A 25,332-nucleotide genomic window follows, 5' to 3' on the forward strand; every position below is an offset into this window, starting at 1 on the left:
TTAGACGGCGCGGTTGTGCGGTCGGAAGAAAAAAACCCATTCGATTGGCCGGAAATATCACAGCTCTTAAAAAACAACGGGTCCAATTGATAAATTCCGTTTAGTTCTAAGTTTGCGTTCGGATTTTTCGGTTCGTCAAAAGTTTCTAATCCGCCTCGCAAAGTTATCTCAAGTGCAACAAAATCAGCATAATTCAAATCTCAAGAAAGCGCACATGCAACAGCTGCAGTATTAGCTAAAACGACGACACCAACAACTTCGAACAACAGCGGCTTATTCAAAAGCTTCTACGTCGTCTCCGGCATTTGAGTCTCAAGCTCGGCTTTACCGCTCTGCTCCGCTCCAGACCTCCAAACATCCCCTTTCCATCGGGCTTCTGCCGGGTGAGTTTTTTGATCAGTGCTGCCAACATTTCTGAGACAAAGAGCCTTCACAGAAATTGAAAAATCTAATAGTATTAATATTCGAAGAGTCAAGATTCATTGCAAAACCATTATACTTTTCTTTAAAGTTTTATCCAACTTTTGAAAAAAAATCTAATGCGTGTTTTATCATTTGGAAAGTTGTTGTTCTTTAAAAAAATGTTTGCTTTAAATATTTTTGATACCAGCGAATAGCAGCCTGATTTTATGACTTCTAAGAATTTAGCGAGCAACAAAAAGAAAGGTTTTAAAAAAATGTTCAGATTTAGTTTAAAAATCTTTCCTTAATTTTAAGAAAAGCTACGAATCTGATTTTAACAAGAGTGCCAACACTGTTGCTGTTGTTTCAAGTTTCCAATTATTTTGAGTGACTTATAAACAGCTGGCGCAATATTCACAATCTTCACCCTCCTTCCCGTCGTTTCTTTTCTATGTTCCACGGGTTTTTCTCAGGAAATTTGCAACTCGGCTAAACTGCCGGGGATCGAGCTAATCTGTTGCAATCTCCGTTTCTATGTTAAGCACACAAGCTGACAACTCATCATCCGAACAGGTGCATAGGTTTATACGAACTTTTTAAAATCGGGCGCAAGTGGGTGGTCTGCAGTTTTTGTCTAGTCATGGTTTTAGTGACCGGCATTATCCGTAGATCTTGGTCATTGACTTTAGCCAGGCGTCTGGCGCTTGTAGTTAATAAAACATTGAATAGTTGAAGTGTAATAAATAAGTAAGGTAATAAAGAAAGAGACAAAAATGAGTTACTTTTCAAGTCACCAAATTTTTTTATTATAACGAAAGAAATATTTATATATTAATGTTATTGTGAAGCCATCGTTGAAATTTTTCTCAGAAAAAAAATGCCACAATTTTACCAAGTATATTATATACATAGTTTTTTTAATGTTAAAATGAAAACGGATTTTTATCTATCAATGACGTAATTCCTTTGAGACCAGATCAAGAACGAACTTTAAAATCGGGGAGTCCCAATTCAAGATTACTTATCATATTTCTTTCCGATTTCCTTTTTCACTTCGCTGTGATAGATTTATGCTTAGCTCAGTAAAATTGGAGTCAAAAATAAAAAGATGAAATTGAAGTTTGAGCTATGCAGACACGTGTCTCCACTCGGTTTCTCTTCTTGATCGGCGGCATTCTTCAAGTGATGTCATCCCAGAGTAAAAAGTTTCGTTTGAAGAATTCACCAAAAGCGAGGCAAAAACTAATTTCAGCCATTTCCCATTCCCTTACTTTTTTTCCATTCCTTAGCGGTGTTTCTAATTGTTTTTATCATCTTTTACCTTTTTGCCGGCAGTTAACCCTCGACTCCTAAAAATAATTACTTAAGAATGTGGTTGTTGCAAAACTTAAGATATCAAAAGCAAGGCGATTCTATGGTTACTTCATAAAATTTGTTTGTGTTTGTCAAAGTTTAGATAAACGAAGCAAAAATAAATCACAGATAAAAGGAGCATCTAGTTCAGTAGAACTTGGAAACATAACTCATTATTCGCTATTAAGTAGTAATAATGTCACGTTTAGGAACGTTAAATGTGCAATTAAAATATTTTGAAACTACACCAAGCTTTTACAGATAGAGCAAAATAATTAGGGTCTTTGGTTTCTCATGCTTCATGACTCATTTGAACGATGGAAATATTTACTGTCCACACAACTTCTGAGACAAAGATAAGGCATTGAGAGATACAAATTGCTTCTACCCACAGGTGAGATAAGTGCAGAGAACAATGAATACAAAGATTGCCAAAGGCAAGAAAATTACGAAAAGCGATTTTGTACTTCAATAAGCTATGCCAAAAACGAAGTAGAAATACACTTATTTAATATGATAATCTATATTACCGATAATAATAGATAATAATAGGGAATTAGGTTTGGTAGCTTGCTGTTGCGGTCAATTTATAAATTTGTAATCAATGCGAATTGGGTGGTTCCCACCGCTATTGCACTATTACCAAGTTACTTGTTCTGCTTTCCCCAAATAAATGACCACTTTTAAATCAAAAACACAATTAAAATGTAATATACATATAAAAAACATACCCTTTTTTGTTATCTTGTTTTGTTATATTTATGCTGCAAAAAAAAAACAATATTTGAATTTAGCAAACTTTAAATAATTAGGTTAAGTTATGAAGTACTAGAATAAGTACCATATACAAATATATAACGTGCAAACAAAACTCAAGTGAGTTACAGTTTTCACCTAACAACCAACAAACTCTCCTGCAACCTTGGGGATATTTCTTTCACTCGCTATCCGACCGATATCGATACACATTGGAGACACTTGTGGCACTTTTGATTGACACACTTGGGGCTACAACTCAATTTTTTAAGAGAGCTCTGTCGAGCAGCCTCGTGGGCGACTATCTCAGAACGAGTACGGCGGTCAAGAACGGACAGGGCCGCACTTATTTGTGGCCCCTAAAAATCCCCCATCAAGCCACAGTCCCCAATCCCCCCAATTCACCAGTGGACAGTGGACAATCGGTCAGTCAGCTATAAGTGCACGCCACACGCCAACCATCCAGACTACTGGTGACCACCAACAACTGCGACCACGACTACGGTCACTGTCAAAGGCAATAGACGAACACGCAAAGGACGAGGACGAGGACGAAGGACCAGGTGAAAGTGGTGAAGAAATTGGGGGTTTGAGTAGAAGCAATCTCGTGGCCAGATAAAAGCGGAATAATCGGTTTGGTAGACTTTCCCGACCCAGACTTACCCAGCAATTTAAGGTTATTATAAAATAGTTTTCGTCTGATTAAAAAACAAAGCCCACAACTACGTACGATAATAAGGTTGCTAAAATCTGTACTTAAAATAAAATGTATGGTATTAGTATTATCCCAAACTTGCTCGCTTCATAAACCTATACACCCTATACACCTATTTTTTACACCCAAAGTCCCAGGGAATCGTGCAACGTAAATTGCAACTCAGGGAAAACAGCAAGCTCCGTTACGATTTCAAAATCAGGGAAAGTGCACTACTGACCCAACTACCAAAGGAAAAGTATTAAAATCTGCACTGGAATTTTTCCACTCATCAAATCGTGAACGAAAAAAATGCAAGCCACTCCTTTCACAGAGTTCCGTGAAATGTGTTTTCACCACATGTCCTACCAAATTATAGTCGCTATATTCCGATATGTACACAAAATATATATGTATCGGGGTGTGGGGAAAATACTCTGGGGGAATAGTTGGGCACTGAATTGATTTACCTTAACTCCAACTGCATTCCACACAGGTCCCCCGAAAGGCCAAACAGTGATAGACAAGTGGACAAAAGGAAAGGATAGAGCGGGATGGAAGGCTAGAAAGTGAGAGATAGAGATAGAAGTAGAGCCAGAGAGAGAAAGGTTCTGCCAATACGAGCAGGGAGGTTTGGTGCCCCATTAACATGGCCACAAATTAACTGAACAAGGTCCGCCATGAACTCGGTTGGTTTGGGGAAATATACGTACTTAGTGGGGGTCCCGCTGGCATTTTTATAATCAGCAACGTCGGTCTTCGCTAATAGATTGCTTTGAGTTAAGGTTACAGAAGATTGTGAAAAATACGATAAACTTATATCAGTAACTAGGGATATTGTAAATTTATAAATCCTATAAGAGGCCCTTTGCTTATTACAAATTTATATTGACTAACTTGCAATTATCAAAATTGTTCATTCAATATTCATTTAAGTAAATACTGTAAATCTTGCTACACCTTACAGACATTTGTATAAATAATTTAGGTACCTTGAAAGGGGTTTTAATTACCCAAGTCCCTTTTGACCAATTATTGTGTAACCCAACAACACCTTGCCTGAACCCAATTAGAAAGGGCTCCCGTTTGGTTAACCAGCCGAGGAATATCTCTATCCGTTATTGTTTTCTTTTTTGTTTTGGGTATTCCAATATGCCGCTCTAACTATCTACCAAACTGCGACACCAACCCGCATTTTGTTTTGCATTCCCAGCGACAATTTGGCTTAAAGCACTCGTTGTAGACGCCCCACATCAGCTAGCCCACTCCGCATTGGATACATAATTTCGCTATCTGGCGATGGGAATCGTGCGAGTTAGAGGAGCGATGGGCTGAGGTGTTCCCATCACGCAATTGCCAGCACACGCACAGCCCACCTGGGATAACCCAAATTCCCCGCTCGTCGCTGCCATTGAAGTGACAACCGGGCCCAAAGACAAACCGCTCGATCCGTCGCACAATGGAATCGAGAAATTGACGGACAGATGTTCCCACATAGAAGGTCTCGTTGCGGCGTTAGGTTCAACAAGTCTGGGGAGGATTTCAAAGGGGAGTCCGCGGGAGCAACGGCAGCACTGCTGATTTCTCACACCTGGAGGAAGCCTCCAATAGTGGGGCACGTGTCATCAAGCCCGGGTTTTTCAGTATCATATCCATTTTTAATGCAGCACACGGAGCACGCACTCCCACGAGTCCCGGGATTACTGGCCACTGCATGGTAATTACCTGCGATGAGTCCTTTCCCAACCACGAACGTGGATACATTATTGATTGTCAATCTACGGAATGTTCTATGAGGGATTATAGTTCAACTTAAGATGTTCCCCTGGCACTTGGGTTGCCAGTAATGGATTTCTTGAGCTGTCAGGGTGATAAAAATAAACCAACACAATGGTTACGAATATACAGTACATATTATTTTAACACTTATCCTCAAGGCAAAAAAAACGTGTAGTACTGTTTATTTTACGTCATTGAAATAACTAGATTAGTCAATTGTAATTCACTTGTTATTATATAAATAACTCGTCAATATATTCATAATTGCATTGTTTCTCGTGCAACAACGCATTAAAAATGCAATTGCTATCTCACGTCTACTGCAAAAATAAAGAAACACAAAATTTTAAATTACACAATCTCCTAATAAAATATTTTGGAATATTTATGAATTGTCTTTACTTCATGTATTTCTAGATTTTTGAATAACAACTATTTCTCCCAAAATGTTCCAATTTATATTCTTTTTTCTGTGTTTAATTATTATTGCTTAACAAATATAAATAATTGCATTTAAACGAACTGAACAAAAAAACATTTGTTCTTGAATGTGTATCGTAAACTTTAAGTTTACGGAATGAAAGATTTTGCTAGAACTTAATGTTTTTCAGCCGTTTAACCTTTTTGAATTTTCCACGCAACTCAAAAATTCCGACATTCTAATTAGCCCCGCGCCCGCTTGTTTGAAATTTTTTGCACGACCGACGGTCATGAAAATATGGGTTCCCCAAAGAGCTAATAGAGAGTTTTACGTAGGGGTAAAAAAAAGGCCGTTCATGTGGGAAGCGTTGACCTTGGTTGCACATTTCCATTCAGAAACGCTTACTTTCTCAGTAGCCGCGTCCCTTGAAGACTTCGAATGCAGCCTAAATAATTTATGCGGCTTTTATGGTGGAACTCAAGCGGCGCTAACCGGCACGGCTCCACTGACCATAAGCCACCCGATTTCCCACCTCTCCGTCGATGAATCTGACCCAGTCTCTATTCAATTTGCACGTGGGTGTTTCCCCGCTCCCTGCTCCTGCCAATCCCTTTTCCTCACAGTTGATACGGCTGGTGCTCTAATTGCGCCAAATCAATTGAAATTGATGCTCCAACATTCAATTGCATTGATTGCCTTTCATTTGCAGTTGCTCGAGTCGCTGGGCAAGTATCTTGTGCGATTTTGTATCCGCGTTTGGCCGACGGGCAAACAAGAGCAATATATTCAAGAAATATTAAGTTTGTATTTGTTTGTCGTTTTCCTTACATGATACGGTAATTGAAACGAGTTTATCAAGCGGCTGTCTAATTAAGAATTCCAAAATGATGGATTTGCTACTGATTGTTAGATTACACGTTATCGGTTCATACAACCGACAACTGTGAAATTCTTAGCCATTTGTTATTTTACTTTGTCTCATAATGACGAGAATATTTCTATAAAATTACTTACAAAAACATTATTGAAGCAATTTGTGTTGCCTTTTTCTATTTGAAACAAAAGTTTAATGTTTGTTTGGTTTTGTATAACGAACGATAACGATAACAAAATTCATTCAAACTTTTAGTTGATCTCATACTTATTATTAATAATATTTATCAAATATTTATAATTTAAATTGGCATGACCCAAAATTGTATAAAATATATTTAACCTGCTAAGTAGTTCAAGGTACATTAGGTCCCCATTTTTCGTGGCAAGTAATGATCCATAAATAGATATCGAACTATTTTATGTAACGCAGGGAAGGGAAAACGTGGAGAACAATCGAAAATAATGTAGATGAATATAATTATGCATAATTAACGTGTCGGCCATACATAATGATTTCTGCGGGTGTTCGCCAAGTCGATTAAGTATTTCTGGAAACTATGGACTATTTTCATTTGGTAAAATCGGCATTTCTGTGATAAATATCATTAATTAAAATCTGGAAGGAAAAATGTGATTGGTTAACAGCTAAAACAAAATTATTGTTCATAAATTAAATAAGTTTAAGACTTTAGGCTTGTCACTTTATTTATACTTCAGCCTAACCAGTTGTAATATACTTAAAGACACACAACCGATCAGTAATATCCAGCAAGCAATTTCGTTGGGTTTTTGCCACTTAGTCACTTACTCTTGAGATTGGGGACAAGGGGAATGCGTTCGGAGAACGAACGATCAACAAAGTCTTCCAATCAAGTGACCTATTGGGGACTGGCGATCGGCACACAAATCGCTCGTTTGTTTATTATTCATGAATGGACTCTTATTATTTGCAATTAGCATAGGGTTAAGCTACTTTAATAGGGTACTTTGCTTATTTACAGCTAAAAGTTTTCTGAGAATAATGAAATGATTCCTTATTAAATCAATTTTCTTGTAATACTACACTTAATTTTGTTTGATTCCTTTGATCACATTTATTTTCTACTTTTCGTGCAGTACCCATTAATTTTTTTTAAAGGAAGAGCATTAACAATTCGCTTCAATCTCAACTTTGTTTTCTTTTCTGCCGGGTTCATGTGCACTCGCAACTTTTCTCATCTGCCTTTTGTACTTCGTTTTTGCTTTGTTTACGAGTCGCCGGAGTGAGTCACATTAGGCAAATCGTTTCTGTGTATTTACTTTGGGTCTGTTTTGTTTGCCAGGCGTTGTAATTGCTTTAATTAATTTTCAATCATCATTTTACCTTAGTTTTGTGTGCATCCGGTACGCAAATGAATTATGAAATATTACGCCAGCATTTAAAGGAAACCCCGCCTACGTGCAATTAGTGCAGGTTGCATTACGTATACGCCCAGTGGCAGTCCTTGCCAGCTCCTGTAACCCGTCAAGGACATCATCCTGGGGGGCGTATTTACATTTCATGGCAGTTACACGACGGGGACAGCTGCTAATGGACACATCAGGCCCCAACCCCAGTAAATCAGCTCGGTCGTGTGACAATTAGCATGTGAACGCATCAAAATTTAAGTAGACCAGCGAAGACCAAGCCCAAGTTCACTTGTTTCGGGGAAAGTTTGCCTTGGTTTTCCAGCTGGGCGGCCGACAATCCTTTCCCACATCCACTGACCAGTGGCTTCTAGGTCAACAGCTGACAGCATTTAAAAAAAGCTTTATGAACACCATTAAAAATTCAACAGAGAAATCTAGGAAAAACAAAACTTTTTCACCCGATGACGAATCACTTCAATGCTTACTGAATCCACATTTTCCCGTCCTCTCTTTTTTGATTTCCAGGCAGCCATCGGCGGCTCGACAAGGCCGCCATATGGAGGAGGTTGGCGTCCGCTCGGTCCAATCAGTCCGCTCAGCCACGACGACAGCCCAGCACAGCCAGCAGTCCCGGCAGTCGGAGCCGGAATCGCAGTTGGAACCGGAGGCCAGTTGTCCTGGATGCCGTCAGCCGTGTGATCACTGCCGGCCCCATCAGATCAGATAGAAACCCGCTAGGGACCCACATCCCCGAAGGACTCCCTCATAATGGGCACAAAAACCCAACCACAATTGGCCAAAGGTGAGTGCACGACAGAAAGTGAAAGTTAAAAGTTATGATATGCAATCAAGTTGACATGAAGAGCAGTTACAAAGATCAAGCTAATATAAAATGCTTATTGTGCGTGTTGTTTACCAATAAACAACTTCTTAAATGTTTAAGAATTAGTTTTTAGTCTAAGCCAACACTTGAGTCAAGTTGACAGGCACTTGATCTGCCAAGTGGAGTGGCCACAAAACAACAAGCTAATCTTTAATGTTGAATTTACTGAGTTCTACTTACTTTAGGAAAAGAGTTTTTGCTTACTCAATTGGAAAGAAAGTTGAAAGTTAAAAATTAAATAAACTCAAGTTGTAAACAGCTTACAGAAGAAGTTTCTGGAAGACTACCAAACAGGGAGGAAGTAATTTATAGCAATGGAATAAGTTATCATAAAGTTATATATTCGGCACACGAATTGGCGTGCAAAAATATGAAAATAGTTAACATTACAAAAGCTAAACAAAGTTAAATAAATACAACAAAACTGTTTTAGACTTTCATTTAATAGATTAAATGTTTACGGCTATTCACTTCTAAAGATGGTCCCAAAAAAATGGGGTTTATATATAGGCTAAATTAAATAATTATTATTAAATTAAGACTAAATAAAACACACCATACGAATCAATACGCAACATATCTAAATACGATCCGCTCCACAAATTGATTTTGCTCAAATCCGTTCGCATTCGAGATTGGGAAATCTCGCCATCAGGGTGGCAAAAAGTTGAACAGTTGTTACTGATTTCGGCCAGATAGTGACCCAGTTCTTTGGCGTTGCTAAACCAATTGCAGGGAAAGTCAACGAGAAACTCTAACAAAAAGCCGACCGTTGCTCGATTTTGGCCATGACACTATTCCACAAAGGCGCCGTTAACCAATTGCTTGCGTGTGTGTGTGTGTGTGCGGGGGAGTCCAAGTAAACACACATATATGTCTGTATATTGATGCGTGTGCGTGAGTGCCTTGAGCTTGGCCAGAACGGCACTTCGATTTATTAGGCGCCTTGTTTTGGCCGCTCAATGAATGAAATGAATGAATGCGAATTATTACAATTCAAGGGTGGGTACTTGTTGACTTGTTAGTGTGTTAACTCAATGTACTAGGATACTACTAATCAAACTAGTTAAAAACAGAAAACATGTATTTAGTTGCATAAAATTCACTCATTTCACACAAATCAAGCTTAAAGTCCTATTTTATCGCACTCCCAATTCCTAACATTTCTCACCAATTTCGATCAAATTCTATTTGTAGTAAATTTCTTCCTGCAATCAACCCCATTGTATTCAGTTCTCTGCTCTAGATCAGTTGTAATTGTTCTACAGTTTATTGAAAATAAATGCAACACTAGTTTATTTGTTTTTGCACAAGAGCTTTGATGAAAGAGCTATTTTATTAATTGCTCTATGCACATCTTTTGAAAGCTTTAAAAACATTACGCGCCTGCAATTTTATTAGCCACAAAAACCGCAAAACAAAATTTACCCAATCTATCTTTTTCAATTTCTTTATTCAATGGGAATTCGTTTTATATGTGCATTGGTTGTTTGGCTGATTGAGTTTGCTTTGTTCTGGAAGGAAAATAATAAAGCAGTGTGCATGGGGTATGATTACACTTTCCCGCCCCCTGCAATCATTCATTAACCCATATGCGCCACTTCTTCAAGCCCCAATAATAATTTTTTTTAGTTCTGACATTGACATTGCTGCCCATTTGAATGAACAAAAGAGAGGGAGAGCAAGAGAGAGTGCACTTTCTTTTCACGTGCGAGAGCAAGGGAAAGAACCTCTAATTTGTTTGGCGCCTCTCTTGTTCTCTCTCGAGTTTTTGTCCCGTAGTTTTCTTCTTGGGGTGACTTACGAAATTTGCTCATTTTTATGCTTGACAAACTTGGGAAATTGTTGACCGACTTTTGGCCACGGCGAACAGGGAAACACCCTACCGATTTCGACATAAAAAGAACAACTTGTAGTTAACATTCTAAATAATAAATGAATCTGTTTTTTAACAGTAAACATTAAAATTTATTAATATCTGAATGTGTCTTTTCCCTTACCAATGTTTTCTGGGACTTACATTTAATTTATAGTTAACAAACTACAGTGAACTTCCTTTTTTGTTACAAAGTTTACAGCAATACCTGATTTTGAATGCAGATATAAGAATGTTAAGAATGTTTATAATCCCCAAGCTCGTACTTTAACTTGACCATGAAGCACTCTTTAAAAATAGTTAGGGCTATAAGTTTAGCCGAACTTCCGCCGTAAAGAGTCTATGGTTCGATCTAAAAAGCAAACTTGTAAAGCTTCTGTACATTGGTTTTAGTAGCAGACACATGAGTATATGTTTTCGTCTTTGCCATTCTTTCCTTCTACTGTTTTCTGTTTATCAGCTAATGCCTTTTGGCCGCAGATCGTTGATCATGTCTGCTGAGGCCAACTAAAAATACTGTATAGGGTTTGCTTTAAGCCTAGTAATTACTCTTCTCTTTTAAGCCGCAGTTGTAAATGGAATTTATTATTCATTGTGCTTTGACCCTTTGAACCTAAGATCAGCTCAGCCCACACATGAAATAGTTGGCAAAGCAAACTTTGGATTTCCAAGCTTTTTCAATAGCTCTCTTTTGAGCCAAGCTCTTCTTTTTGCTACTCTTAGCCGTTTCGAACCGCTTCAAACCGTTTCCGTTTCAGAGTGTGTGTGAATCGGTTGCCAAGCTAACGGTTGCCTTGGCAGCGCAGTCGGCGCCGCCGTCGCAGTCGCCGTCTTTCATTTTGGCCGCACTTTGCGCGGCAGTTGGCCATTTGGCTTTGGCGTTTGGCCGTTTTTTGTTTATCGCGCTGCGGACCGCTTCGCGTTTCGCGTTGCCTTGAGGCAATTTTTTTAATCCCTGCTTCTCAGAAAATTCGAGTTGCAGTTGCCGTGCCTAAACATATTCAGTGATTCCGCGAAAAACCCTATGTAAAACTAAGAAAAGTGCAGCGAAAATTCGCAAAAATCAAACGCAAGCGGTGCAAAATAAGTGCAATAAATGTGCTAAAAATGTACGAAGCTGGGTGAAAGGGGCAGAGAAAGAGAAGAGGAAGAAAGGAGGGGCGAATGATGATGCATTTGGCACCTGGCACCGAACATGTTCCCTGTTTGCCCCTGTTTTGTTGTGTTTTTCGTGCTCTCAGCATAATTATTGAGCCTTCATCGATTCTTTTGGCCTTTTCTTGTAGTTAATTTGTTTCCGCCTCCCCCTTCAACGCCACCCAAAGGTGACGCATGCGAGTGAAGGAAACACGGACAGCAAAAACAACTCAAGACAGCGAAACAAATTGAGAGCAAGGAGCATATTTACATTCACATGAATGACTCATATTCGTAGCAGGATATCGCTGAGGAGAAAAAGAGAGGTAGCCGGCTTTGTTGTTGCCATACTCACAGAAAATTATATGGCTAACAAACAAACAAAAATACAAAAGTATCGGTAAATTAATATTGTCAGTTTTTCTAAAGAATATTTTAAATGATTTTTAAAATATTTATAAAGGCACCAGTGGAAGTTAATCGTTTTCTTACATTTTTTAATATCATGCGGTTTTTTCTTGTGTAGAGAGAGAGAGTACAAGTTTTTAGAGGAGAGAGTTCCTATCAGCTGTGACTGCCCAAGTCCTTGGGCACACAACAAAAAAAATACCGCTTGTTTGCGGAGCAGTGTGAATGGAAATCGAGCGGATGTGGGGTCAAACTTTTGCCGATTCGCTTTATTATACTCTGTAAAGAGACAAAAACTGTGGCTTAACTTTTCGTCTCAGATCCAATTTCCGATTTCCTTTACCGTTGTGCCTCTCATATCCTTGCTCGGCTGCATTCGCCGTGGCCTTGACAACACGTTTGACATTGACTGCCACCCGCTCACCCAAATTTATGGAAGGAAAGAGAACAAAAGAGAGAGGACTTTTCTTTTCTGCAGCTTCCTTTCTATTGTTGCCCGAATAAGGGACACCTGTTGAGTGTTGAGTTTAGAATAACAAACACCAAGGCAACTTAGTGGGGTCGGAGCGCAGTGCTTACTGCAGATTTACTCAATCGGACATAAAGCAGAAAAGTAAACATCCGAGCTGTTTGTAGTCCAGTGCTCAAGCATAATGCAACCAGATGTGCTCACATAAAAATTCCGAGAAAATTCCTACAACTCAAGGCGTAAACGTTTGGTATTGAAACCACAGTGAATACAGTCCAATAAAATATAGTGAAGTTTACTAAAGAAAACGAACCACTTAAAACTATTTGAACCAATCTGTACTTCACCTAAACTTTAACTTTAATTTTATTAGCATTGAGAAGTAGATTCATACATACCTGTTCAGGCCTCATTAATAGTTTGCAGTATGTTCGATTTGTTAGACAAATATATACGGCCTTACAAGGGTGTTAATGGGGATCAAGTAACATGTACATATATATACACATTCACGTATGCATAGTTCAACTTCCCTAATTTGAATTGGCAAAACAAAGCCCCACGAAAACAATGCATCGTGGTACATTCAATAAATTATATTGAAACAACAAACGAAAAGCATTCCGAAATCAATTAGCGTCTCTCCTAAAATCGGTTTGCGATGTTTTTTGGCTTACATCTCATTCAATAAATTATTGTTTGAAGAATTTATAATCGAATTACAAGAACATAATTTACAACGATTTTCCTTGTGAGGAAAGAGATAGCCTGCTGTGGCAGTCAACCAGTTTAAAATAGCCTACAATGCCTTTTCATATTCAGCAATTAAACACTTAAACCAATAAATTGTTTTATTGATATCAACATGATATTTTTACCCATTACTTGTAGGGTGACAGGGTGTATTGCCTTCATTGTGAAGGTATGTAAGCATTGATTGTAATTCATTGGACTTTTTAATTTGTATTTATTTAAAATACCAATAAATAAAGTTGTGGTGCTTTATTTTCAAAAGGTTTCAGATAAAGCTTACAATTTTAAAGCAAATCAGCCCACGTTGCTGTATTTAAAAAGCCCAACAAGTATGTAACATACCCTTCAAAAGCCATTCCCCCTGGGTATCCGAAATCAAAGCAGAAATTTGTTTATTTATTTATTGGGCAGACATATGCGTGCAAACACTCGCAGTCTGATGAGAATCGCTTCCAGCTGTTTGGGGCTTTTCAACAACGGAGCTGAAAGGGGAGCAGTCTATCAAAATGATGGATGGTACAGTTTCATTGGGCCAGTTCCCCAGGGAAGTTTGTTTCGGTGCCGATGGGTTTTCAATTGCATTTTAATCTCCGGGGAGTTGGCAACACGTTAAACTTTCGCTTTCCCCTTGTAGAATGAAGAGTAATGAGGTACTGCTATATCGAGATTGTGCCATCTGCAGCCTGAGTTGGTCATGATTGGGGGCAGAAGATGCAGCGAGGCCGCCCGGCGGTTACGCCAGCGTCCGGACACGCTGGAACTGGCCGTTCTGGGTGGCCATCCTGCGGATTCTGAACAGCAGGAGGAGGATGAACCAACAACGGGACACGGAAATGAAGAAGGATCTGCAAATATCGCCAAGGAAACTTCGAGTCCGGCAAACGGTAGAAGAACGCGCTGGTTTCAGTTCGCCAGGAGCTCAAAAAATCGCAGGAAACGACTGCACTGCGATGAAGATGAGGAGGCCGAAGAGCCGGGCAGAAGGAACTCAGCTCAGGATGACAGTCGGAAGGCGTGTCTCGCCCAGCCGGAGGGAATGAACATTGGCAGCTCCACACAAACCATTGCCACGCCTTTGATGATCAATGATAGCTTCTACAGCTTGGCTCCTGGAGCCGAAAACCAATCAGCAAACAGATCCGATGACCAGGAGCAGTACAAGCAGAGGGATCCTTCGGTGGCCTCGGAGTCCAAATCTTCTACCAATTTGAGGCGCATGTCCCAGTTAAGAAGGCGCCGCAGCTCGTACTACTTTTCGGGTAATGAAAGAAGTCGCTGGAAAAAATATGTTTTAAGGCTAATATAAATTAAATACTATAATACTACTTTAATTATTATTAACACATTTCTACGCCTATAATAGTTTAATATAATACCTCAATCATTTTTATAATTTTTTTTACTTTAATTTAATGACAAAATTTTTATTCGCAGAAAACGAACGCAGAATCCGCGCCAACGACAAAGAGTTTAATGCCCAGTTCAAGTATCACGTAGGTTTCTTTAAGAATATATATAAACTCAATGATAAATCGTTAATTATTCTCTGTGCTCAGAACAATTACATCAAGACCTCCAAGTATTCGCTGTTTACGTTCCTGCCTTTCAATCTTCTGGAGCAATTCCAGCGGCTGGCCAACTTTTATTTCCTGTGTCTGTTGGTCCTTCAGCTGATACCCGCGATATCCTCGCTGACCCCCGTGACCACAGCCATTCCCCTGATAGGAGTACTCACTCTGACTGCCGTGAAGGATGCCTACGATGATATAGTAAGTTTAAAAATGAAGATAAATTGCCATTGCCTGAAATGAGCCATCAAATCATATATAAAATCCAAGTAAACAAATTGTTTATAATGCCAGCCTCCGTAAATTGTTCTGTGTTTTTCTTTCAGCAACGTCATCTGTCCGACTCGCAGGTGAACAATCGCAAGTCGAAAACACTGCGCAATGGCAAGTTGGTGGAGGCCAAGTGGTCGGAGGTGCAGGTGGGCGATGTGATCCGGCTGGACAACAATCAGTTCGTGGCAGCCGACACCCTGCTGCTGTCCACATCCGAGCCAAATGGTCTCTGTTTCATCGAGACCGCGGAACTGGATGGTGAGACGAACCTAAAGGCGAAACAATGCCTTACGGAGACCATCGAGCTGGGCGATCGCCATGATTCGCTGTGGAACTTCAACGGGGAGATCATCTGCGAGAGGCCCAACAACCTGCTGAATAAATTCGATGGCACCTTGATCTGGCGGGGACAGAGGTTCGCTTTGGACAACGAGAAGATCCTGTTGAGGGGATGTGTTCTACGGAACACGCAGTGGTGCTATGGTGTGGTGGTCTTCGCCGGAGTGGACACCAAGTTGATGCAGAATTCCGGAAAGACGCAGTTCAAAAGCACAGGTGTTGATCGCCTGCTCAACTTTATTATCATTGGGGTGAGATAACTACGAGACAAAGACTTAAGAGCCTTTTTAAATGTTACTATTGAATCCCTTTTAGATCGTGCTCTTTCTGGTGTCGATTTGCGCCCTTTTTGCGATCGGCTGTGCCGTGTGGGAGGGTTTCATTGGGCAGCATTTCCAGCTGTATCTGCCCTGGGAGAACATCATACCCAAGGAGTACATACCCACGGGGGCCACCGTCATCGGGTTGCTGGTGTTCTTCTCGTATGCCATAGTCTTAAACACAGTTGTGCCAATCTCACTCTACGTTTCAGTAGAGGTAGGTACAAAGTGCTTCACAATGCTTGAGCTCCATGCACAATATATATGTCATACGTAATCGCCCACAGGTAATACGCTTTGTGCAGTCGTTCCTCATCAACTGGGATGAGGAGATGTACTATGCGACCACCAATACCTATGCCAAAGCCCGCACCACGACGCTCAACGAGGAGCTGGGCCAGATCCAGTACATCTTCTCGGACAAGACGGGCACCCTCACCCAGAACATCATGACGTTCAACAAGTGCAGCATCAACGGACGCAGCTACGGCGATGTGATTGACCTGCGGACGGGGGAGCTAATCGAGATAACGGAGGTACGTGGCCCAAAGGGGTTATTCGGGTCTGCTAAACCGATTTAACCGCCAACTTGGTTGAGGGTATGTTGTCTTGTGTGTGTCGGTGTCCGTTTATTGCACTGTCTGGCTGTAGAAATACCAGCCTTAGCCTTCTTCTTTGGGTGTTCAAGTCAAACTTTAACTTTGATCTCTCCCCAAACTCCACGGTGTGTGTGTCTTTGTCTAATTGTGCGTCTGGCAATGTACAAAACAAAAGAAAAAGAAAGAAAAAAAAAAACAAAAAACAACAACTCACATTACTCGTTATAGCAGCAAACAATTTTCCAAAATAGCAACACCAACAACCGACCCAGTCCCGCAGGTGGAGCCTCGATAGCGCCACCTGCAGCAGCACCACCCCCCATCATCCTAGTGCACAAGGCGGAGGTGCACGCCAAGAAGAGCTCCCTGGTGGTCACCGCCACGGGGGAGGCGCAAGTGGCCAGCACTCCCGTGTCCCCGCGATCGGAACTCGAGCATCCTGCCTCGGCGACAGAATCCGTTGAAAGGCAGCACAAAGGACTGAAGCAGGTGCGATACTCGGCACCCAGCAGGAGCCAGGACGATGAACCGGGTGGCCTGTCACCGCAGTCCCGTTTGAGTGGTGGAGGCGGCCTGAGTCCACCCATCATCAACGAGGAGCGAAGGAGCAGCGGCGGCTTCAAGCGCAGCGGAGCGGGATTTGTGCAGCGACAATTGTCCCGCACAAGCAGCTGCGACAAAGTAAAGATTTTGCATGACAATGAACAGACAGAAACAGAAACAGAAACACACAACTCGCACCATCCAAAGCACCAACGCAAGCGATTAGTCAAGATCCGGTTCAAGAAATCCCCATCGACAGTCACGCTGGGCGTTCCCTACTGCCACCAACTCGAGTCCCAACACGATGGGGCGCCACAGTCCACCTTGCACCTCAGCGAACCGAGCACCACTAAGCACCACCACAAAGCATTCGCCACCAATTGGAGTTCGTCGCCTCACAGAGTGCACGTATGCATGCTGCATGTCCTTCAATTCACACCCAAAATTATCGCTTCATGTAAATCTGTTTGATATACACATGTTCATATATATATTTTGTTTGTATGTTTACTGCTTTCACTCGAACATTGAACGAAATGCTCTTGAAGGACTTGCCTTACTCAAATTTTGTGCTTTAAGTATCATGCTGAAAGTACTATAAACACTGTTTTCTTGTCTCGATTAAAAAGAAGAGAAAGTTTTGAACTCAACAAAAAAAAACTTATAAATTTATGCAGTTTAAAATCTACTTTTAGTTTACAAGACTTTTTCTTGCCAAACCAAAGATTTTATTTTCTTTTCAGCTTCAATTGCTCATAACTACAACAAACTTTTTTATTGAGTTACTTTAAAGATTAACCATTACAGTCACTTTAGTTATGTTTTATTTCTCACTTTCATCGTTATATTATGATTCGCGATAAAAGTTTTTTTTTTAATTTACTAGTTCATTTTCGTTTATGCTCTAAGTCCTGCTGAAATATACACACATATTTTGTTCAACTAATATACAAAAATTTAAGTTGTAAAAGGGATGTTAAACATTAAGCTACGAAACCACTAAAAATTGTTTTAAGTACCATAACAATTAGCTATTAAGCTTGAAAACTTTGGGACTAATATTACTAAGAATTGTGCTAACATTGCTTAATATCGTATACAGCCAAGCTTAACGTACAGTAACCTACAGTTAATACAACATTACTGTTCAATGCCAGTTCATAAATTAATACAACCTTTTTTCCACAGGCTCTCCAAAGTGTTGACTTTTCGGCCAATCCTCACCACGAAAGGGAATTCCGGTGGTACGATCGCACGTTGCTGGATGCTGTCCGTTCGGATGAGGAGCACTCCCACGTGTTTTTCCGACTCTTAGCCCTTTGTCACACGGTCATGGCCGAAACGGTGGACGGGAAGTTGGAGTATCAGGCCCAAAGTCCCGATGAAGCCGCTCTCGTTTCGGCCGCTCGCAATTTCGGCTTTGTCTTTCGCACACGAACACCGAATAGTATTACCATCGAGGTTATGGGTCAGATGGAGGTGAGTGATATAATGATTGTGAGAACCTATATTTAATATAAACATACAATTATAAACTTAATCAAGAACTTTAGATTTAGGATAACTTGAAATTAATAATTTACTATCGCTACAGGAATATGAACTCCTGAATATCCTTGACTTTAACAACGTCCGCAAGCGGATGTCTGTGATCCTCCGGCGCGGAGACTCAGTGGTGCTCTACTGCAAAGGAGCGGACAATGTGATATACGATCGTCTGCATGGCGGACAGGAAGATCTTAAGGCGCGCACGCAGGACCACCTCAATGTAGGTTGTCTTAGGGATTATAATTCCCATATTTAACTAATAAAATAATTTCCCTTAGAAATTCGCCGGCGAAGGCCTGCGAACTTTAGCTTTAGCCGAAAGGCGCTTAACCGAGCAGTACTACAACGACTGGAGATCCAGGCAACAGGAGGCCGCCCTTTCGATGGATTCCCGGGAACAAAAGCTGAACGAGATCTACGAGGAAATCGAAAGCGATATGCAGCTGGTTGGAGTAACGGCCATCGAAGATAAACTGCAGGACGGTGTGCCCAAGTCGATTGCCAATTTGCAAAATGCAGGCATTAAAATCTGGGTTCTCACGGGTGACAAGCAGGGTAAGTTTAGGATGGGAAACTATATTAAAGGTTGAAAAAAATTATTTTATTTATTTCGTTATAAGAAACTGCTATTAACATCGGTTACTCCTGTCAACTGCTTACTGATGAGCTGGCTGATGTCTTTATAGTAGATGGGAACTCGGTGGAAGAGGTTGAAAAACAGTTAAGACAGTTTAAGGAGTCCATTAAAATATACAACAGATTTCGACCAGGAGGTAAGTAATTACCAAAAAAAAACTTTCAAAAATGAAAATGCGCACATCAAATTAATAAACAAATACTTAAAAATTGTACGTAACCTTTTTTAGGCATGGATCCTTTTGACCGAATGAATAGTGACAGTAACATGGATCCGATGAGTGTGACAATGACACAAACGTCGGCTTTTATGCAGGAAACGAATCTCCCGCCCACTCCGCCTCCACCGCCTGCCATTTCGGTGGTTACCTTTAGGTGGGATGACAAAATTAAGGATAATAAGGGCGGACCGGACAGGTAGAGGGCAATCCTTAAAAATTACTCAAATAATTCAAATAGTTTAGCTTATAAAATCTAAAGAATTTCCAAACATGTTTCTAGCTGAAGTGAAATTTAACCTGAGTAGAAAAGCTAGAATCTTTCTTTTATTTAAACTTACTTTAGCTAAATGTCTACAACTTCTTTAAGTGTTTCCAGTTATGCCTAAAACGCTTTATAATTTACAGTGTATTAACTATGTGTTAAAGTGCATTATTCTTTACTTTATCAATCTTAGATCTTAGATATTTTATCTTAGAAATCCTTTCCTAAGATCCCTTATATTTTGTTCTTAAAGGACAGCTTGGCTGAAATTACAATTAGTCAAATACTTCCTATATTATTCGTGTTAACTGATGTTTAGATAAAGGTGAATTTTAAAAGAGAACATAGTTAAACTACCCACCAAAGGATGTAACCCTCTATTGGTGCTTGTTCCGCCCGTCAAGTAAACTATATCTTTATATTTTTTCTTACAAAATATTTCGTACAAATTCAAAACACCCAGCATCTGTTTGAGTTCTGTCTGTTTTTCATTGCTTGTACAAAAAATAAACTAAAATTTTAGTCCAAACCAAAACCAATATCAGAACCACAAAAACAAACAGTCACTGTCCAGTTTTCTTCATTAACTAAATAGTTTTTCTTCTTCGGTGTCTCATGCAAAGTAGTTGCTTGTCTATATCTGTACATATAACTCATTAAGTCGTATCACTCTCTTCACTAAAATTTGCCGTTAACATTACCATTTTGTTTGTTGAATATCATGTTATAATATAGAATTTAATTAGGGTTTGGTTTGTTTAAACAGTGCTGAATGCAATGATTTGTTCGGCGATGAAAAGAGGAGCGAAGATGGAGGCACTGCATCCATTGTGATAGATGAAAACACCGGTTTTGCCTTGGTTGTCAATGGTCACTCCTTGGTGCACTGCCTGTCGCCGGAATTGGAAAACAAGTGGGTGTACTTCTATATAATTTTTGTTTTTACAAATGTATAATTTATAATGATTTGTTTAGATTTCTGGACATAGCCTCGCAGTGCAAGGCGGTCATTTGTTGCCGGGTAACACCACTTCAAAAGGCGCTGGTCGTCGAGCTAATTAAGCGTGCCAAAAACGCAGTCACCCTGGCCATTGGTGATGGAGCCAATGATGTGTCCATGATTAAAGGTATGATTTAAACTAGGGTATATTTACTCTTAGTACCTATAATCCCTTTTACAGCTGCCCACATAGGAGTTGGTATCTCTGGCCAAGAAGGTTTACAGGCCGTTCTATCCAGTGACTACTCCATTGCCCAATTTCGATACCTTGAGCGATTATTGCTGGTTCATGGTCGCTGGTCCTACTACCGCATGTGCAAATTTCTACGATACTTTTTCTACAAGAACTTTGCATTTACCCTGTGCCATTGCTGGTATTCGCTCTTTTGCGGCTTCAGCGCTCAGGTGCGTTTGTCTAAAGGTGCTTTTGAAAATCCCCTCTAATTGAATCCCAACCGCAGACGGTGTTCGACCCGATGTTCATATCGGTTTACAATCTGTTCTACACATCCTTGCCCGTTTTGGCGTTGGGCGTCTTTGAACAGGATGTCTCGGACAAGAACAGCTTGGAGTTCCCACGCCTCTACACTCCGGGTCTCAAAAGCGAGCTGTTCAACATACGCGAGTTCATCTACAGCGTGTTGCACGGTGCCTTCACTTCGCTGGTTTTGTTCCTGATTCCTTACGGCGTTTACAAGGACGGCGTTTCGGCGAACGGATTCATTGTTAGTGACCATATGACTTTGGGGGCAGTTGTGGCCACCATTCTCATAGTGGACAATACAGCACAGGTAAGTCTACTTTCTTTTCTTTCTATTGCACCCTTAATTTTGGGGTTAAAGGTTAATACTTTGAGAGCTTACCAGAAATCAGTACTAAGTAATTACCCAAGAGACTTTTTTGCCGGCTTACCCTTATTTTAAAACAAATAATTGTGCGCCTAATGACGATGTGTTCTGTAATTTATCTTATATTAAAAATCATTTATATACCTCATTTATTCTTTAGATATCTCTGTACACCTCCTATTGGACCGTTGTCAATCATGTGACTATTTGGGGTAGCTTGATTTGGTACTTTGTACTGGACTATTTCTACAATTATGTGATTGGAGGCCCTTATGTGGGTTCCTTGACGCAGGCTATGAAGGATCTCACTTTTTGGGTCACCATGTTGATCACTGTGATGGCTCTAGTAGCGCCTGTCTTGGCCTATAAGTTCTACCTGTTGGATGTTTATCCGAGCCTTTCGGATAAGGTGAGGGTCATTAATACAAAGTTGTTTCCTTAATACATCCTACGTTTTTTACAGATCCGTCAAAAGTCCTTGAAGAAGATTCATTCGAGAGCCTCCAGCGATGTAAGGCGTACAGCTTCATCTCGTCGCGGACGTCGTTCAGTACGATCAGGTTATGCCTTTGCCCATCAGGTAAGTACAACTGCTTAAAAAGTTTAAAAGGTTCAATTATTAACTTTATTAATTTCCAATTCTTCTTACCCTTTCCAGGAGGGCTTTGGCCGCCTGATCACGTCCGGCAAGATAATGCACAAGCTGCCGCAGGACTTTGCCTTTCCCTTGGGTTTGGGCACCAAGAAGACACAGGCGCTACACAACAACTTAAATTCGGCAGATGGACCAGCCTCAAAGACCAACAACGTGTCCGGCCAGCATATGGCCAACAACAACACAAATCTGCGACAGAACCAAAACCAAAATCACTCGTCGATGGCGGATATAACTGCTGATGGACGGATGATGGGGGGAGAAAATGGGAGGGGCAGCGGCGGCACGGACGACATGAGTCCTCGTGCTCCCTGTCAGGACCTCGATACGATTAATCTCTAAGCTTTAGATGCAGGTGCTGGATCGGTAGCGGGTTCCACAACAAACACCAAAAAACTTTTTATGAATTTAAGTCAGCAAAAGTAGGGATAAGTTTAAAGTTTTAGTCAGAAATCAGTGGTAGATTTTTAGTAAGGGTGTGAATGATTTAGTTATTTGTGAATGTGAGTCAGATTAATAGAAAAAGTATTACTATGAATGTTTATAGGTATAATCTCAGTTTTTTCCCATTGAAAATAGTTTCTTTGTGTAAATGTTTAATTTTGTCAGTTATTTATTTTTTACAGGTATTCAAAAAACCATCATCCAAAGACATTATTTATCCCTTATAGTTTGCATGAATAACTTTTACATAAACCCAATATAACGTTGCCTACAATTCCCAATTAAGTGTCCCTTAACAATCAAGTCCTTTCCTTTCCTGTGACAATCTAAAAATGTTTTACCCTTACTCCCAATAGCCTCAAGGAAGCACAAAAATCTCCTATTTCACGTATTTATATCATCGTTGACTGCATTTATGAGAGTGACCCCCATAATGATTGAATGAAATTTAGGGCTTTAAGATGTAGTGTAATGTTAGGTTTTAACTATCTTTGGGAAACTGAAAGTGTACTTAATTGCTTAAAGATGTGCTGTGTGCTTAGCCAATATATAATATATAGGCGGTGTTAGCCACCGCCCAGAGTAGCTTATTTACCTTTAGCTGAAACCAATCTCGTCTCAAAGTCCAATGCGTTATTCTATATACTCCCCCAAGAAAGACACAACCACACATAGAAAAGTCCACACGTCTGTGTTCCTAATTAGAGTTATAGAAACAAAGCCTGCAAATGCCTTAGAGAGTCCCTAGGGTTAAGTCCTTTTAGCAGTATCGGGTTTTCTAGTTAGGACTCCCAAAACATTTTGGTTGTTACACATGGGCATTCGAATAAGCGGGCTGTGGGTTTGAACAGCAACAAAGGTCTAAAGTGATTTATTATTAGCGTGCAGTGTTTAAGAAAAGTACTTAAACGTGGCTTTTTATATAAAAAACGGGAAATACTTCTAAATAGATAAACCAGAATGATTCGGATACATATTTTTGCATGACAAGAAATCTAAGTTTTGCAAATTGTTGGAATTAATCTTAAGTTTAATGTGCAAATTGTTGCTATACAAGACGAGAAAGAATACTAATAAACCAAATAAAGAGAACATTTTATTTTTATCTACGATTTTAGGCAAAATAAAATAAAGTATCGTTAAGTACATTTTTAAATGGTAAAATAAACCTGAAATATTTTGAAAAGCACTCTCCCAGTATTTCATTTAACTTTTATTCATTGTCTAACTATTCAGAATATTTAATTATACATAATTTGTTCACAAGGTCAAATTGGCTTGTAATAATATGTACAAAGGTGGATGCTGCTTTCAGTTTTTTTGATAATTAACCTTTATTTAATCCTCAGTGTTTTTTAACGATTTTAGCTACACATCATCGCTTTTCAGTATCTGCTCTTTGTCAGATCGTGCTCAATTTGCGTAACAAATTACATTTAATTTGTTAAAGGAAAAAGTTGAAAGCACGCCCAACTCAAACCCGTGACTTGTTTACGCCTCATTAGCTGGACATTAAGATTATGCATTTTTATGAACTTTTTGGTCAAATTTAACACACGACTTGGTCGGAACTTTGTAATTAAATCTGTTACAATCAAATTGCTTGCCCTTTTGTTCGCGGCACTTTCCTGTTTTTTTTCCCCCATTTTTTTGCGTTATCGGAAAGGGAAAAACTTGAAGATGCCGGGTAAATTCAAGGCGTTGAAATTAAGTCAACTTAATGTCGTTTAAATATCCACTTTGGAGAGAGACGAGAAGATAAAAGAGATGGAGCACAACAGCAGAAATCTCAAAGAAAAAATGTGATGCCATTTATTTTAATTTGCGAGTCAAAATGTCGAGACTTAAAGTGAGGAATGAATGCGGCCGAAATGCGCCACAAGCTAAGGAAAAGTTAAGATTGAAAGAAAAATGGCCAAAAGATGCCGCAATGACGCAGTTCCTTGGCCGAAAATGCCTTCTGCTGGTTTTGGGGTCAAGCAATTTAATTGACTAAATTATACTCAATACAAATTTCGGGAAAAAAAATCATCATAAAATAGACAACTTTATTAAGGTAACACAAATTGGCTTTACTTTATCAAGGAAAATCGCTTTCAAAGTTGTTCAAAATCTTAGCATGCAGATAAATAACTTGAAATGCCGAAAGGGATCACCGAAAATGGCCCCCTTGGGCCAAGTAGAAATCGAAAGCTATGGCCATAAAACTAAATTGATGTGTATCTTCTGTAGTATTCAAAGCCAAGGCTACAAAAATAAAGAATACATAAAATCATGAAAGTTATTTGATGATATATTACACTGGTCGGCAGAGATTGTGCTGCAGAACCAATCGCACTTAATTATTAGATATTGGTATTTCGAATACAGATTTTTGACATTTCCATCATCCCTGCAGTTTTGAACATTAAAATATCGGGTAAGTAATTGTAAGTTGTTTTGGTTAAGAAACTATTTATGTTCCTATTATGTTCCTCATAGAAGATTCATTTATATTAAAGCGAATTGCGACACTTGAAAAGTCATTACTAAGTTCTTTAAGTGTACAAACATCATACAAAAAACTCAAGAAATTAAAAAGGTGTAACTTTGTAAGCCTGCCTTAGTTGCAAAATAAGTTTAAAATCAAACAAATGACTTGTACTTTACAAATACACAAAATCTTTGTTACAAGCTACAAAGTTGCAAATTATATTTTTCCCTGCAAACATTTTAAAGCTTCCACCTGAAGATTGCATCAATGTCTGGCGGTCAAAAGGGGTGGAGTAATCATCAGTCTGAAAGTTCTCTTTGGGTTGCGCTACTTTTGATATGTGTGTGTGTGAATGTTGGGTAATGTGAGTGCTTCCGCTTCCGCATATTTGTGTGAGTGTGTGTGTG

General features: G+C 39.7%; 1 protein-coding gene across 11 annotated transcripts; it reads left to right on the forward strand.

The window, feature by feature from the left end:
- LOC108088021 (phospholipid-transporting ATPase ID) lies at nucleotides 1-23,544 on the forward strand. Of its 11 annotated transcripts, none has more exons than XM_017185639.1 (20): nucleotides 1-383; nucleotides 8,196-8,472; nucleotides 14,631-14,689; nucleotides 14,753-14,965; nucleotides 15,091-15,627; nucleotides 15,692-15,913; nucleotides 15,984-16,232; nucleotides 16,524-17,246; nucleotides 18,027-18,317; nucleotides 18,433-18,606; nucleotides 18,665-18,941; nucleotides 19,007-19,159; nucleotides 19,253-19,439; nucleotides 20,272-20,418; nucleotides 20,481-20,632; nucleotides 20,687-20,910; nucleotides 20,967-21,296; nucleotides 21,514-21,762; nucleotides 21,817-21,933; nucleotides 22,012-23,544. In XM_017185639.1, exons 2-20 carry the CDS (start codon nucleotides 8,439-8,441, stop codon nucleotides 22,348-22,350), a joined length of 4,677 nt encoding a protein of 1,558 aa, XP_017041128.1. In that variant the 5' UTR covers nucleotides 1-383; nucleotides 8,196-8,438; the 3' UTR covers nucleotides 22,351-23,544. The 11 variants fall into 11 exon arrangements, with proteins under 11 accessions (XP_017041128.1, XP_017041129.1, XP_017041132.1 ...); XM_017185640.1 differs by having other exon boundaries at nucleotides 19,253-19,397; XM_017185643.1 differs by having other exon boundaries at nucleotides 16,524-16,976.
- Nucleotides 23,545-25,332: the final 1,788 nt, after the last annotated feature.

This window comes from Drosophila ficusphila, unplaced genomic scaffold (assembly GCF_018152265.1).
Source record: "Drosophila ficusphila isolate 14025-0441.05 unplaced genomic scaffold, ASM1815226v1 contig_791, whole genome shotgun sequence".
Taxonomy (NCBI): domain Eukaryota; kingdom Metazoa; phylum Arthropoda; class Insecta; order Diptera; family Drosophilidae; genus Drosophila; species Drosophila ficusphila.